General features: G+C 35.8%; 1 protein-coding gene across 1 annotated transcript in view; it reads left to right on the top strand.

Annotated features, from left to right (window-relative positions):
* The window catches only part of Hmcn1 (hemicentin 1), a 392095-nt gene that overhangs the window by 278662 nt on the left and 96732 nt on the right, over positions 1-16701 (top strand). The window contains exons 50-57 of the mRNA XM_026392850.2: positions 1392-1565; positions 3464-3577; positions 4420-4565; positions 7876-8026; positions 9318-9512; positions 10900-11013; positions 13353-13540; positions 14786-14882. Coding sequence (XP_026248635.2) covers positions 1392-1565; positions 3464-3577; positions 4420-4565; positions 7876-8026; positions 9318-9512; positions 10900-11013; positions 13353-13540; positions 14786-14882 — 1179 coding nt within the window. The remainder of the gene's footprint in view (positions 1-1391; positions 1566-3463; positions 3578-4419; positions 4566-7875; positions 8027-9317; positions 9513-10899; positions 11014-13352; positions 13541-14785; positions 14883-16701) is intronic.

Here is a 16701-nt window from a genome sequence, read left to right as displayed (position 1 = left end):
TTCCTCCATCCACTTAGTGAGTGTGACTACTTGAGTGTGTATGGTTGCAACCCACAGAGCCATAAACCCAGTGCCTTTGGCCTTTCTTTTTCCAAAAGAGGAGTTATCCTCCTTGTTCACATTTACTGTGTGCACTTAGATATTGATCCTCTGTCTTTCCACCTTCTTTGGTAAGTCGCTCACTCCCACTGCCTGTCTGAATGTGCAGCTTTACCTTCTACTCTTTCTTCCATTTCCACGCACTTGTGTGTGCTGTCTCACCAAAAACAGTCTTCTGACTACTCCACTTCTGACACTGCTCCAGCAAGATCTACCTCATTACTGGGTCCAAGAAATACTTCTCAGTCTTGAACTTGATGTTTGTTCAGGATTGATCCCTTTTTCCATAGCAGTGTTCTCTCCTAGCCTCCCTCTTGCTTGATCTGTTGCTTCAACATTGGGACCCCTAGAAATCTGTTCTTGCTTCATAACTATTTTTAATCTACATAGTCTCTTCAAGTAATTAAATTAATTCCCTGATATTTAATTGTTATCTCCTGTAGACTGGTCACTTTTAAATTCCATATCTACAAACTAGATCTTTCTCACAAGTTTCAGATTCTGGTATAGAATTGCTTATTGGAATTTCTACCTGGAATATAGGCACTTAAAATTCAAGGTATTCAGAATCAGAAAAAAAAAAAAATCACCTTCCCCTCTTATGGGAGCAAATCGTTCAGTGTTTTTCTTCGTAAGTTCTTTTGCTGCATTTCAACGAGCTTCCCAAGCAAGAAATTGAAAGTTGTCCTTGGCTTCAATTTTTAATAGTCTCCAGATTCTATCATCAAGTCCTGCCAAATAATGTCCTGCTCTTGCTCTAGTCGGTCCTTCCTCTTTACACCCTCTTTCAGAGCTCCAAGTCACCCTCTCGCCTCTCTTCATCTGATGAAGCAAAGGCATCTGTCTCTGTTATCCTGGCTTCCATATTGAACCACTCCCCTGCTTGTCCACATTGTTTACTGCTACTCTGCTCCAGTATGCTCCTGGTGTCCCTTCTGTCACCGGCTAACTACCACGACTCTTTAAGACTCACTCCAAAACTCCTCCAGGAGCCTCCTCTGAACAGACTGCACACCATGCCCCTCAGCCTGGACCCCCACTTGCCTGGCACCAACATTCCCCTCATCCTGAGGGCTTTATGCAATGTAGTCTTTTTCTTTGTGTCATCTCCTTCTTTACCCTGTGAGCTTTTTGAGGCATCTTGCTGCTTTTTGCATCAAACAAGAACAATAATTATATTTCTAACTGTTGCAAAACAGCATTCCATAAATAAGTGCAATGGCAATTTAGAAATACAAAAATAGAGAAGTTTCCAAATACCTTTCTCTAATCAAATTTTTAATCTTTTTCAGTATCTCCTACAATTGCTGGTGTAGATAGCAACGGCAGCCCTGAAGACGTCATTGTCATCCTCAACAGCCCCACGTCCCTGGTCTGTGAAGCATATTCATATCCTCCAGCTACCATCACCTGGTTTAAGGACAGAGCTCCTTTAGAATCCAGCCGAAATATTCGTATTCTTCCAGGTAATTAATTAACCTCAGATGCCCAGAGTGCATTTGTGTCATCTACTACTGTAGAAAAGGAGAATTGTCAATTTTTATTCAAGTGCCTGTGTTGTTGGTTGTGTTATGTTGTATTGATATTTTAATTTATAATTTTTTCTTAGATTGTAATGTATCTTATAATCTAAAGTACTGAAAATTACTGTCTGAAATATCAGAAAACTACCAAAAAAAAAAGATAAATGGCATAACATAATTAATTGCTAATCTGTATTGTAATGTGGAACGCCAGAAAGGGTAGAAATTCATTTCTATATTGAATTGAACCTTCAAGCAGAGTTTATATTTAGATTATGAGAGTTTAATTATTCATATTTAATACCTGAAAATATGCATATACACACACACATGAAAACAGAAATAATTAAAAAGAACTTAAGGACTTCAAATCAGTATACTATAGTGACGCAGCCACAAAAAATGTTTATAGCAGATCAATTCACAATAGCTAGACTATGGAACCAACCTAGGGGTTCCTCAATAGATTAATGGACAAAGAAAATGTGGTATATATATTCAGCTTTAAAGAAGACTCAAAGTATGGCATTTGCTAGTAAATTGTTGGAGTTGGAGAATAGCATTCTAAGAGAAATAATCCAATCCCATAAAACCAAAGGCCAAATGTTTTCTCTAATATGTGGATGCTAATTCACAATTAGATGGAGGGGGTACTAGGGAAGAATAGTGTTGTGTTAGATTAGGTAGAGGGAAGTGATGGGAGAGGAAGGGAGGGGATGCAGGGATAGGAAAGATAGTAGAATGAAACAGACATTATTATTACTGTATGTACATATGTGACTACATGACCAATATGATTCTGCAACATGTACACTCAGAAAAATGAGAAATTATATTCCATCTATGTATATCAAAGTGCATAAATGCATTCTATTATCATATATAATAATTAAAACAAATTTTTAAAATTTTTAAAAAGAAATAATTAAAAGTAGAAGCACTGGCTTTAAGAAATTTACAGTTTTATGTAGAAAAGAGATAATAAGTGTGAAAAACAACTAATGATATCATTCTATTATTAATTATGGGCTATGAATAGTAAGGGGTGTGAAAAATGGGATAGTGAAGTTTTGTAAAAATTCAAAAGAAGAAATGGTTACCATGGGCAGAAATGGTTACCGAGGGCCAACTTTATTACTTAGTCAGAACATGAACCCAACTTCAGAGAAAGTTCTAGAATTTACTTAATTGGCAGGGAGTTGGGAGTTTTAGATCCATCTGGATGACTAGTGTGAGAAAGGTTGGAAACAAGACCAGTCTGGCCATCTGCAAGCAGTAAGCAGCCTTCTCACCCTTCACTTGAAGGGAGACGTTGCATGTACTTGTGCTGGGAGAGAAGGGCAACAGTAAGGTCAGGGAGGAAGGTGGGAGCCATGTTCTGAATGCCTGGAATCGAAAGTTTGACTTGATCCTTTACATAGTTGAAAACCATTGAAGACTTTTAGGGAGGAAGGGGCCATAATAAAAATTGTACTTTAGCACCATTCATCTCTAAGAAGAGGCCGGATAAATGAGAGAAAGAAGATCAAGGCAGAAACCTATTTTTTGAGGAGAGTGAAATAAGGATTCAGCTTGAGTGATGTCCAGAGGAATGGGAGTGTCAGAAGGGGCATGAGAGTCACCACCACAGAGGACCACTGGGGGACTTGGTGACTGTCCTTACCCACCATTCAGTGTCCATCTGCATTGCAGTTTGTTCTCAAATGTCTACCAGACAACTGGCTTGTTTAGGAAGAAATGTGTTAACAATAAGAACTAAAATCCTGCATACTTTGCCACTGTGATGTCAGGGATTCTTTAACATTTCATGTTTTTTTTTTTTTTTTTTTTTTTTTTTTAAGGAGGTAGAACTCTGCAGATCCTCAATGCACAGGAGGAAAATGCTGGAAGATACTCTTGCGTGGCCACTAATGAGGCTGGGGAAATGATAAAGCACTATGAAGTGAAGGTCTACAGTAAGTTCCAAAAGAACAGATCCATATCTTTCTAACTTTTCTAGCTTTCTCCATCCTGTTTTTCATTATGGGTTCATCATTATTTATACTGATCACTAATGACTCTTGTTTATCCAGCTTGCTTCATTAAGGATGGAAGTTGAACTAAGCATTGTGCCCATGACCTCAATTGCTTAAAGATGTGAAGAGCCCCCTCAATTAGCTCACTACCTTCTTGTTGAAGACCTTGTCTGTGACACTTCCTTAAATTTCTCTATTTTTCCTTCTGACCTACTCTCTGGGCTGAGTTATAGTAATTCCATGTGCAGAGCTTTTATTTAAGCGCACATGACTTAATTCATAGCCCAAGATGAGATCATCCGTGATTTGGGCCTATTGCAATGTACATTGACCTATAAATACAAGGGAAAGCTAATACTGCCATTAATAGGATCCACATTTCAGGATTTTCTTCCTGTTTTTACAAAGAAAGTGTTTTTCTGATGGTCATTTGTTCTTTGACTTGGTACCTAAATGAACAATAAAATGCATTTTATGGGGCGTGCTTGGACAGTGTCTATGGACCTGGATCCAATGAAACTAGCTGTTCTATAAAGGACATTAGCCTCTTTGGCAGTTTTATGACAAAGGGAGAAGGATACTTTCCTTGGCATTTGGTATCTGAAAGCTACTACCGTTTGATAAGATGATAACACAGGTCCTGAGTGAGTGAAAGGGCAGCATAGGAAATGCCTTTGTCATTCTTTTGGTTTCTTGGTAAGTGAGCCTCATCCTGATTTCTTGGTATTCTGTGTATTTATAAAAGTACCAACATTTAATTCTTTCATATTCATTTCATGCAGTTCCTCCCATAATCAATAAAGGGGACCTTTTGGGACCAGGTCTTTCCCCTAAGGAAGTAAAGATCAAAGTAAACAACACCCTGACCTTGGAATGCGAAGCATATGCAATCCCCTCCGCCTCCCTCAGCTGGTACAAGGACGGACAGGCCAGTCACAACTATTTTTATTTGCTGATGATTTCTTAAAGAGTAAATGAGTCAATTTAAAAGGGGGTGGAGCATAAGCAACTCAGAGAATCATTGTGACCTTAAAACTAGAAAACCCCATTCTTCCAAAATCTAAAACTGCCAAGAACTAAAAAAAAAAAAAAAAAAAAAAATACAAATGAACAAAATTCATGCTCAACAATGTTGGTATTATACCCTCACTAGAAAGCCTGCAGGATTGTTTTGTGTACATTTCAGTTGACTGAAAACCTGTCCCCAGCCCCACACTGGAGAAGTTCAGGAACGTGTTTCTGTTCTGTGGCTTCACAAAGTAAACTTTCTAGGGAAAAAATGCATATGTGGTGCTAAGTCAGGTTGGAATAATGGGTATAACGGGAATACAGAATGTATTCAGAACGTTCTCTGAACATCTTTAACTCTTTTATGAAAGATAACATTTTTAATATTCCAAGATAAGGAAAAAGTAGGCTAAAAGAACTGAGGAAGGACCCAATACAGTTACCTGGGGGCAATGAGAAGGATTATATAAAAAGCAGATCATTCAGTTCTGTGCTCTCTCTCAGGCCACACACCCTATTTACATTCATCCATGCATGTTATAAAGACATGTGCTGGCGTTCTTGGGCCAAAATAGACATTTAGCTGCTGTTAACAATTCTTAATACAGATGTGAAATAGCTAGGCTGCTGTTTATTCTGTTTTACACATAATCAACCAAATGGTCAGTTAAATTCCACGTGTACTTCAGGTCATAGTCATGATTTAAGATGCAGGAAAGATTAAGCTTTATTTTCTCAGATCCCAGATGAATTTTACAATACTGGCAGCCAGGGGGGGGGGGGAAATCATCTCATATAAGCAAGTTTCATCTGGAAGCCATTGCAAAAGGAAAACTATAGAACCCCCACCATGTTCTGTTTATAGTTTCTTTTCTGACTACATACATACTCCATGGTATAATACCAATTCTATATAAGTTTACTTGGAAACAATTCCTTTCTACTTCAAAGTGGTGTTAATATTTTTAAATTATTTATTAAGCTTTCTCATCCCTTTTAGTTCCCACACCTGTACGCTCATACACAAACACATATACACACACAGAAAAATGGGATAAAGACTAGAATTATAGTAGAAATAAAGGTTTTTTTAACTTCATTATAGTTAAATTACAATTTCAAATTCTGACTCTGGAATTGATCAAATTATGTATGATGCATTAAACTGCTAAAGTTTTCATGACTTGGGATTTGTTCCCTACAATCTGAATAAGAAGTACTGTTTCTACTTTGTTATTTCTTTCTTCAGACAAGCAATGCTGCTTGTGAAGCATTGTTTTTGTTGTTATTGGTGGTGGTGGTTTGTTTTGGGGTACCAGGGATTAAATTCAGGGGCACTTGACTACTGAGCCACATCCCCAGCCCTATTCTGTATTTTATTTAGAGACAAGGTCTCACTGAGTTGCTTTGCATGTTGATTTTTGCTGAGGCTGGCTTTGAACTTGAGATCCTCCTCCTCAGCCTCCCAAGCCACTAGATTGGAGGTGTGCACTACTGTGCCCAGCTGAAGCATTGTTTTTGAAAGGAAAAAAAAAAAACATGAGAAATATTTGCATTTGCAGTAGTAACCACAATAAATTCTGAAAGAATCTTTGACTTTTATTTATGCAGGTTCTGAAGTTTTTATTTTAACATAGAAAACTTAAACTATGCTTTTCATGTGTTATAAGGTTAATAATGATTCATTGCATCCCAAATTGTTTATTAAGCAGGTATTTTTTTCAGACATGGTTTTAGGTGAAGGGGATTTTCTTTTAAAAGAAATAGATTAAAAAAAATCTCTATATAAGTTTGAGGAGGCAAAAACTAAACAAACCAGTAAAACACAGAATGTGTCAGCAAGGGTAGGTGTCATGGAGAAAACTCAGTCAAGGAGAAGATACCAAGTGTGGGAACTGTGATCCTTTAAAACTGTGATAAGGCCTCTGTGATAAGGTGGCCTCTGTGATAAGGTGGCCTTTAAGCAAATACCCAAAGACAATGAAGGGAGCAGACATAAGATTTCAGAGAAGAAATATTCCAAAGTAGAGTGTGTAGCCAGAACAAAGGCCCTGAGACATTTGGACTGCAGTGCAGTAACCAAACACAGAAGATGTGATCCAAAGAACAGCGAGGTGCCAGGTCTCCTGCCTCCTGTGCCAGTGTGCCCATGTCCTGTGAGAATGCCTAAGGGGAAAGAGTGAACACAGAAGGACTGATAAGATGAGACATGCTAGGGCAGACTTAAGGTTTCAAAAAGGTTGCATTGGTTTCTGTAGTTGCAGTCCAGCTCTGAAGGTATTACAGTGGTCCAGAAGGTAGGTGGTGCTTGGGCCACAGTGGTAGCAGGATATGGAGTGTGAAGGAAAGAGATGAGCCCAGGATTTTGAATGACATCATTAGGAGAGTGAGATTGGAGAGAAGGAGAAGAAATGCAGAGATTTAGCTCTGGAATACTCCGATGTTTGGAGGTTGAGGAGTAGGAAGTGTTGCGTCTCAAAAGATAAGAGGGAGAAAGTATTTCAAAATGAAGATGGGTCAAGCCATGTCAAATACTGCTGAGCAGGTTAAATAAAGACTTTGAATTGGCCAATAAATCTAGCAATGTGGACGTCACTGGTGACCTTGGCAAGTCTTTTTGGTCTAGTAGAGATGACAAAAAATTGATTGGATCAGATTCAAGAAAAGGTGAAAGGAAAGAAATTGGAGACGGCAAGTGAGGAAAACATTTTAAAATTAGTTGACTATCAAGGGCCATTGAAAATGTAGGAGTAGGTTGCAGCGAAAGAGAATTTTTTTCAATATTGAAACTCTTCAGAGGAATGAATAAATCGATGATGATGCAAGTGAGAGAGGACACAGATAGTGGAGGAACGACCTTTGAGGAGACCAGGGGAGTCCCAGAAAGGACAGAGACTAGTCTTCATCAGAGTTAGTTTTTCCAGTGGACCGAAATAAAGGGAGAAGGGACAAGAGAGTTGAAGGGTTATACAAAGAGTGATTATCGTGGTAGACCTTTTCTGGCTAACAGGAGAGTGCAGATTTAGGATGAGCAGCGTGAAAGATTGCAAGGTTCTCCTAGGAGGTCAAAAATTATTGGAGCTGGGATACTTCCGAAAGCGAATTAAAGTTAGGTGGTGGTAGTCAAAGAGTAAGAACTTGAAACTGAGATTATTAAGTGATGAACTGCATGGTGTCTTAGAGGATTTATGAGAGTACCTAATGTTAACATTATTATAATTGGATCACAGCCGCTGAAATCAGACGATCATATTAATATTGCTACAAATGGACACACGCTTCAAATAAAAGAAGCTCAAATATCAGACACTGGAAGATACACTTGCGTAGCATCTAACCTAGCAGGTGAAGACGAGTTGGATTTTGATGTGAATATTCAAGGTAACACTAATATGTTTATTGTATAAAGCTTAATTTACATTATCTGTCAAAACAATGCAATAGAGATTTGGCATGGTTTATTTTAAATAGTTTTATTTCTGTTGATAGTAACATAAAATCATTATTGAAATTTTGAAATTAAGGGAGAAAGACATAATTTCATCTCTCAGAATGACTTCTGTTATTATGTCTTTCTTCTGTTATTTGTTTAAATGTATACTTCATTTATAGATTTGGATCACATAATACAGACCTCTCTATTACATTAACATTTCTCTAACATTTCTTCATGACATTTTTAAAATGGCATTTACATAAAAGACAGAAAAGCAATAAAGAGCAAAATTCACACTAGTTAGACTTTGAATTAGGTGGTAATTACAGCTAAGTGGACAAGTTACCTAAATATTGTAGGCCCCCATTTCTCACTTCTAAAATGTATGCCTTGTAGAATTGCAGTGAATACCAAATGAGTATTCACTCATTTGTAAGCTGTCATTAAAATGATTGAGAAATGATGCCTGCTCTGATTGTGGTTGACATTGACATTCTGGAAATTACTACTCTATATGGATTTGTTTTGTTTTCTGTGCTGGGAAAGGAACTTAGGAACTTATGCATGCTAAACATGCCCTCTACTACCCGTGCTACACTCTTTAGCCTGGAACATGATTTTGAAGAACTCTGCCTGTTTTCATCAGTTTATCATCCAGATATTTATTTAACCAGATTCCCATTGTTGAACATCTGGGTTATTTCCAAGTTTTCATTAATCACAAATAACACTAGATTGAATATCAGTATCCATACAACTTTTGCACATTTTTGATTTTTCATAAACTTCGAAAAGTGGAAATTTTAGATTAGATGTCATATACTTTTTTAATGCTTTTTATGTACAGGCAAATTGCCTTCAAGAAAGTTCAAACTTATTTCCAGAAAAGCATGAAAACATCCTGCTATGATCGTATTCCTTAGCCCTGCTACTCCTAAGAATGGGTCCCTTTGTTGTACAAGTGCCAGAGCTCTTTATAGGGAGAGCAGAGCACTAGAGTAGCCTTCTGAGCCTCATATTTCTTGTTCTTTCATATGTGAACCAACTCTGAATTTCTCCACTTCTTTGTGTGGCTAAGTGCATTGGGAGGTGCCCAAGTACTTGAAAATATTTTTATGTTGCCTAACTTATTACATTTACAAATCATTCTCGTCAAAATACGGTCGAAATCTTTGCTTAATGAATTGACAAGTGACAGTTCACACATAACCAAAACTTAATTCATTTCCTCCATAGTTCCTCCAAGTTTTCAGAAACTCTGGGAAATTGGAAACATGCTAGATACCGGCAGGAATGGTGAAGCCAAAGATGTGATCATCAATAATCCCATTTCCCTCTACTGTGAGACAAATGCTGCTCCTCCTCCTACACTGACCTGGTACAAAGATGGCCGTCCTCTGACCTCAGGTGACAGAGTATTGATTTTACCAGGTAGGTAAAGATTTCTATGAACAAAGTAAAGGTATAAGTCCATGCCAAATATGTCTCTTCTCTTTTACTAAACAAATGAATTAGACTCTCTGTTCATGTAATTTAACTGACAGTCCCCTGAGTGCCACCGGTGTACATATACTTCAATCTGGGACTGTCTAGCTTGAGAATTTGACAATAGCATAGAACACTTCTGTAAATTTTTGAATCTACTACAGGATCATTCTACCAACTTACAAAAGTCCTTGGGCTTCTTCGTGCCTCCTTTTCTCTATTAGTACATTGAGATAATGTTTGGTTTCTGTATATTACTAATCTAAATTCTGATGCATATTTGCAAATAGTTACTATTCAATTTATTAAATGCACTTACCATAAATAAATGGTTAAGATAATTTCAAATATTTTAGTCATTACATGGTTTGTTGATGGAAAAGATGTTAAGAGTGTTGTGGAATAATATTTTGAAAGCTTTTCAAAATATCGGGACATGTCAGAACTCATCACATCATACACTTAAGGTCAGTACACTAAATAAATATATGTGAATTTGACCTCAGTTAAGTAAAAGAATATCTTGAAAATTTTTTTTAAATGAAAGTAGGCTAAATAGGTATGACAACTATACGTAATATGGGATCCTAAGTTGCAAGTGGGTCTGCGGAAAAAAATGGCTGAAAATTTATTCCAAATGTTGCAATACTAATGAAATTTGAATATAGAATATGAATTCGAGAGTAGTTTGTATTCATTTTAATCTTACTACTTTTGATTATTGTGCTAGTGTTATGTAAGGAACTACCCTTATTGTGAAATACAGATTATGATGCCTCCGGCTTACTCTCAAATGCTTTAGAAAAAGATAAAATGTATACAACAAAAAATAAAGCAGAGTATAAATAACTAGTGGGCATAGATGAAAGTTTTTATATAATTATTGCAACTTTTATCCTAGTGTAAATTCTCAACATGATAAGTCTAAATATACAGCTAGCTATTCTTTCAATATTGTATGCATAATATTGCACATACTCATATGTAATAATAGTTCACTTTATACTTTCACATCCCCAAATATTACTTTCTCAAATGAATACTTGTAGGAAGCAATAAGCATCATTTAAAATATTCATATTTTATAAAAGTACAAGGTCGCTGTTTATTTCTCAGGAGATCTGATTCATATTTCAATATTGTATCACTTTTGATAATGTAGTATTTGTTAAGAAGATGGTTGGTATCTGAAATTAAAAGTGGATGATTGAAGTAGGAACCTTAAAAGAAAATGCAAGGAAGTCATTACGTGTGAAAAATTAATCATATCTCTATTTATGAGCTGTGTTCACCCTGAGATTTAGAACAGTAAAACATACTGCGGTGTTTTTAGGAGGGCGAGTGTTGCAGATTCCCCGGGCTAAAGTTGAAGATGCTGGGAGATACACATGCGTGGCTATGAATGAAGCTGGAGAAGATTCGCTGCAGTATGACGTCCGTGTACTCTGTGAGTTTGTTTTCTTTTGTTTCTTATGAATTCTTTCACTCAAAACAATTTTTTCAGGAACTAATGTTTGCAAGATGTTACCCTAAGCACTCTGGAGACTATAAGATAATCAGAAACTGAGAGCTCGTCCAAGGAATGAATTGTCTTCTATACAAATTGAGAGTACATTAGTCAGTCCTCCTGGGATATCAAATAACAAAATGGCTTAAACAAAGAGAAAGGGAGAGAGAGAAATTATTCACTCATGAATCTCAGAGCAGAGCTGTCATGTCTGGCTTCTGTGGTTTTAAAAAGGTCAACAAGATTTGACCTTTCTTTTCTTTTTTTTTTTTTTTTTGACTTTGTTTTCAGTGCAAAGAGCAGTTTATAAAGAAAGCCTGAAAAGGATAGAAGAGAGAAAATACTAAAATTCAAAATTGATTTGACATGAAATGCCTGCTGGTCTCCATGTGGCAGGCACTGTGCTAGGCACTGAGGAAACAGTAGAGCCAGCATCAGTAAAAATAATAACCATCAGTGTGGACGTATTCATGCAACATAATGTTAAGATTCTGTTATGTGCTTAGTGGCACTGATTACTTTATTTACAGAATTTCAGTTTAATTGTTGGAGACCCAAATACCACAAGGCTACATGTACATTAAACATGGCCATCTTCACTGATGGCTAACCAAGATGGTATATTTTATCAGAGTGAAACAAAAAAAGGACTAAACTTTTAAAACAAAAGAATGATTATTCGCTTTGAAAATAAATATTTATGTTTATAAAAGCAGCTGACACATATATTCCTAGTTCAATTAACATTTCAATTTTTGAAAAATTCTCTGAGTAATATGATTTTTCATACTGGCATGTAATTCTATGGTATTCTCTTTTAAATGAGAATGAATATGTTCGGAAATCTAGAACAAAACTTCTCAACTCTAGAGTGCTTAAGGATCACCTTGGAGAGCTTACTAAAAATGAATTCTTAGAGATGCCTATTGAGGAAGTCTGGTTGGGGCCCAAGAATTTGTGTTTCTAACTAAGCTGCTGGTGATGCTAATGCTGATCCGACTCTTGTTGAAGCTGAAAAACAGACTTTGAACAGTCCAGATGTATCCCTTATAAGTAAGACCAAATATGAACTTTTCAAATACACTTTAAAAGCTATAATTAATCTTAAATATTGATTTATACAGATGCTTCTTATATGTATGCCTGAAATCCCAGAAGGCATAGTGGGAGAAGCTAAGAGAAAAGCAAGACAAGATGTTTTGGGAAAGATCTCAAACTGAGCTAAGTGGGAATGATACTGTTAGAGGATTTAGCCCAGCATAGCTAAGACAGGGATGTGAGTAACCCAAACCCAAATACTATTGTCACCATCCACATTCCTTGAGGATTGTGGTTTCTCCTTCAAGATTTGCTTCTCTGTTATCATATCAAGCTTTTTTTTTTTTTTTAGTGCTTTGTAGTTACACATTATACTGCGGCTCATTTTGATGTTTTCATAAGTGCATATAACATAGTTTTCTCATTTCAATCACAAGTACTATCCACCTCCTTTGCCACCTCACTCACCTGATCCCTTCCTCTAATCTATTAATATTCCTCCTATTTACCTATTTCTTAATTGATGTATTATAGTTATATATAAAATTGGAATGCACTGTGAAATAGCCATACATGCTTCTAGTGTAATTCGGTCAATGTCATTCTCTAGTTGTTCCTCTTTCCCTCTCCTCCTCCACTTCTACTCCGCTGATCTCCCTTCTATTTTCACAAGATCCCCCTTTCCCTTTTTTTTTTTAATTCCTTTTTTCCTCTCGCGCTTTCACATGTAAGAGAAAACATTCTTCCCTCCATCTTCAGAGTCTGGTTTATTTCACTTAGCATGCTATTCTCCCATTCCATCCATTTACCCTCAAATGACATAATTTCATCTTCCTTGTGGTTTTAAGTAGAACTCCATTGTGTATATATATACCACATTTTCTTTATCCATTCCTCTATTGATGGGTGTATAGATTGGTTCCATAATTTGGATATTGTGGATTGTGCTGCAATAAGCATTGGTATGCATGCATCACTATAGTATGTTGATTTTAGTTCTTTTGGATAAATACCAAGGAGTGAGAGGACTGAGTCATATGGTGGTTCCATTCCTGGTCTTTTGAGGAATATTTATACTGCTTCCCAAAGGGTTATGCTAATTTGAAGTCCCACCAGCAAGGCTTAAGTGTTCCTTTTGCCCCATCCTCAGCAGTAATTATTGTTTAAAGCTGTTAGAGAACTCAAATAATTTAGAAAAGCCCTTGTTGCCTGTCAATATCTTCGTTGCAATCATTTGTTAGTGCCACCAGTTATCAAGGGAGCAAATCGTGATCTCCCTGAAGAGGTCACTGTGCTGGTGAACAAGAGTGCCCTGTTGGAGTGTTCATCCAGCGGCAGCCCAGCACCCAGGAATTCCTGGCAAAAAGATGGACAGCCCTTGCTAGAAGATGATCATCATAAATTTCTATCTAATGGCAGAATTCTACAGGTAAAAGTAAAAATCTCATTTCAAAACACTCTTTTGATTTTGTACATTGTAATAATTGCCTCGGATTTTTAAAAATAATTTTATTAGTTTATAAGTGCTGTATGTGTAAAGAACTTCAAGAATATCCAACTAAAATTCTTCTTTCCCATTTTATTCCCACTGTCAGAAATCACCATTGTTAACAATTTGATATGAATTTTTCTAGAAACTGTTTCTACGTGTACATGATATAGTCTTTGTGTTAAAAGCCACAATTAAAAAAAAAACTCATTACTGTCATCCTTTCTGTTACATATTTCCTGGTGATAAAATTCTATGTGGTGTAACATTCACTATATATTAAAATGTGTCCTTATTAACAAGTAATAATGGAAACCACATGAATATACTGGATTGTTGTTTATTAATGGGTGTTTCTATGTTTTTCTACTCAAGTGTCCTTAAAGAAAGTTAAGCATGTATAGAAATAACAATTATTTTGTAAATATATGCTTTAGGTTATAGTTTGAGTATAATAAACAACAATGTACTGACCTCCAAGAATCTAAGCATAACTATCAGCATATCCAACACACAGTAGTCAGATATAACAGAGTTCTTCATGCAAAAAGGCTCACTACCTGCCATTCTCAAATTATTATCTAAGTATCATGAATATTTCTACTTTATTATCACACATCCTCTGCCAAAATGTTTAAATGTTTTTGTGTCTAAAGCCAAAAGATACATAGATGGATTCATAGAAATTTCTGCATACTACAATAAATAAAATATACTGCTATATTAACTAACTATTGCTGTGTAAAACAAACCACTCCAAAACTTAATGATTTGAAATAAGCATTTATTTAGCCCATGGTCTGCTCGTTGCCTATGTGATGTTTCTGGTGTCGTCTGGGCTTACTCAAGTGTCTGCACAGAGTTGTGGATTGACGCCATGGCTGTAACCGTCTTGTCTGAGCTCTTACACATATTCAGAGCCTCAAATGCAGTAACTGGGCTGATTCTGCTACACTTGATCACAGCGTCCAGCAAGCCAGTCATGGCTCCATCACACAGTGGTGGGACAACTCTAAAGAATGACCAAAAAGCCATCATCAGCATCAGTATGCACAAAAAAATTCATTTTCTTATGTACATCTGATATTAACTCGATAGAATATATAACGTATATTCTTTTAAATGACAAATGTTACAAGTTGCTTCATTTAAATTCTAGTAGTGACTTCTTCTTTTTCTCCTTAGATTCTAAATACTCAAATAACAGACATCGGCAGGTATGTGTGTGTGGCTGGGAACACCGCTGGAAGTGCCAAAAAATATTTTAACCTCAATGTTCATGGTAAGAGCCCAGTTCTAAAACCATCTGTTAGGGATGCTTGAAAAGGCAAGGAAGCCACATTCTGCATTATATAACTTATTTCCTGTAGTTAACTTGATCAATATGTGGAGCTGGCATTCATTCAATCTCCTTTCTTCTTCCTACTGTAGCTAGTAGGATTTATAAAGTACAAAACTTCTATGAAGGCCGTTTTTATATTTTTCAGTCCCTCAAGAGAAAGCAATTACTCTTCATAGGTGAAAGTAAAATAAAAATTTGAAATCTGAAATACTGCAACTTTAGTGCAGGTAGAAACAAATATAGATTTTCTATCATAAAAACGTTTCTACTAGGCCTGATTGGAACCAGTTTTGGTCCTCAACTGCAGAATTTATATTGAATTTATATTGTTATACCTAACATCCTTCCTGGAGAGAAGAAAAATCACTTTTTGGCGTTAAATTAATTCCTTAAAAATCACCACCACACCTAATTCATTTGTAAGACTTAAATTCTCATATATGCTAAAAACTCCATATATATAAATAAATATATATACACACACATATATATGAAATCCATAAGTATACATATATAAAAATTATATATTTTTTCTAAAAAAAAGGCATTGTCTACCAAAAAAGAATAATTTTATGTTCATGAGATGCAGCTGCTTTCATTAAATTAGAAATGATAAAATCATTATAAAAGATTCCCTTTGCATGAGTTATATATTATGAATATGTTATGATATATTATCAGTATATATAATTATGTATAATATAATGACATATATAAGTATTTGCATATATTTATAATTTTAGCTCATTTGTAAATACCTGACATTTTCATGAAAAAAATTCTCTTCAAAACACTTTTCTTTAGCATGATGGATTTTCTTTTTTTAACTGTGATATATAGTGAGTACTAATACCTACCAAAGTTTGCTGTTTGTGAAACATTTGTCTTTGTATTTCCAGTGTTTAGCACAGGGAATACACATTATAGGTACTTAATAATTTACTGTGATATATAAGGAGTATTAATACCAACCAAAGTTTGCTGTCTGTGAAACACTTGTCTTTTATTTCCAGTGCTTTGCACAGGGTAGGTGCTTAATAAATATCTTTGAGGGCTTTTTTTTAATTTTTATTATTGGTTGTTCAAAATATTACATAGTTCTTCACATATTTCATACATTTGATTCAAGTGGGTTATGAACTCCCATTTTTACCCTGTATACAGATTGCAGAATCACATCGGGTTTTTTTTTTTTAATGAGTAAATCTGACCAAAACAGAAGCACATGTGTTACTAATTCCAAGTGAATTAATTAAGCAAATATAATTTCTATAAAAGTACACTTTCTAATCTGTAAAGTGCAGTAGAATAAATATTGAAAAATAAAAATGTTGATTATATTTCCAGTTCTTCCAGGCTGTATTTCTCTTCCTGTGTGATCAAAAGCATCTTGTAAATACCCCAAAGATAGCAGCTGTATAGGTTGCCCTGTGTTATACTTCTATATCTGTATCTTTGCCGCTATCCCAACACCTTCTACTTACTCTAGGCAAATGGCCATGTCCTACTCGCCTTGGTTTTCCTAAACCTGGTATAGTGTCTGTAGTCAAATGCTTCTCATTTATTCTCTTCCCTTCACATTCTCCGCCTCTTGTTAATATGCAGATGAAACACCTAAAGGGAGGCCAAGATTTAAGTGGAAGTCAATGTTTGGAGTCAGAAGTGTTTATTCTTTCACTGTTAATGACATCTTGAATTCCTGACTGAAGTCAGGAACCTACAACTTAAATATTGAAAAATGTATCGGGGGAAAATAATT

The sequence above is a fragment of the Urocitellus parryii genome, chromosome 9 (genome assembly GCF_045843805.1).
Source record: "Urocitellus parryii isolate mUroPar1 chromosome 9, mUroPar1.hap1, whole genome shotgun sequence".
In the NCBI taxonomy this organism is placed as follows: domain Eukaryota; kingdom Metazoa; phylum Chordata; class Mammalia; order Rodentia; family Sciuridae; genus Urocitellus; species Urocitellus parryii.
This window is presented reverse-complemented; position numbering and strand designations above follow the sequence as displayed.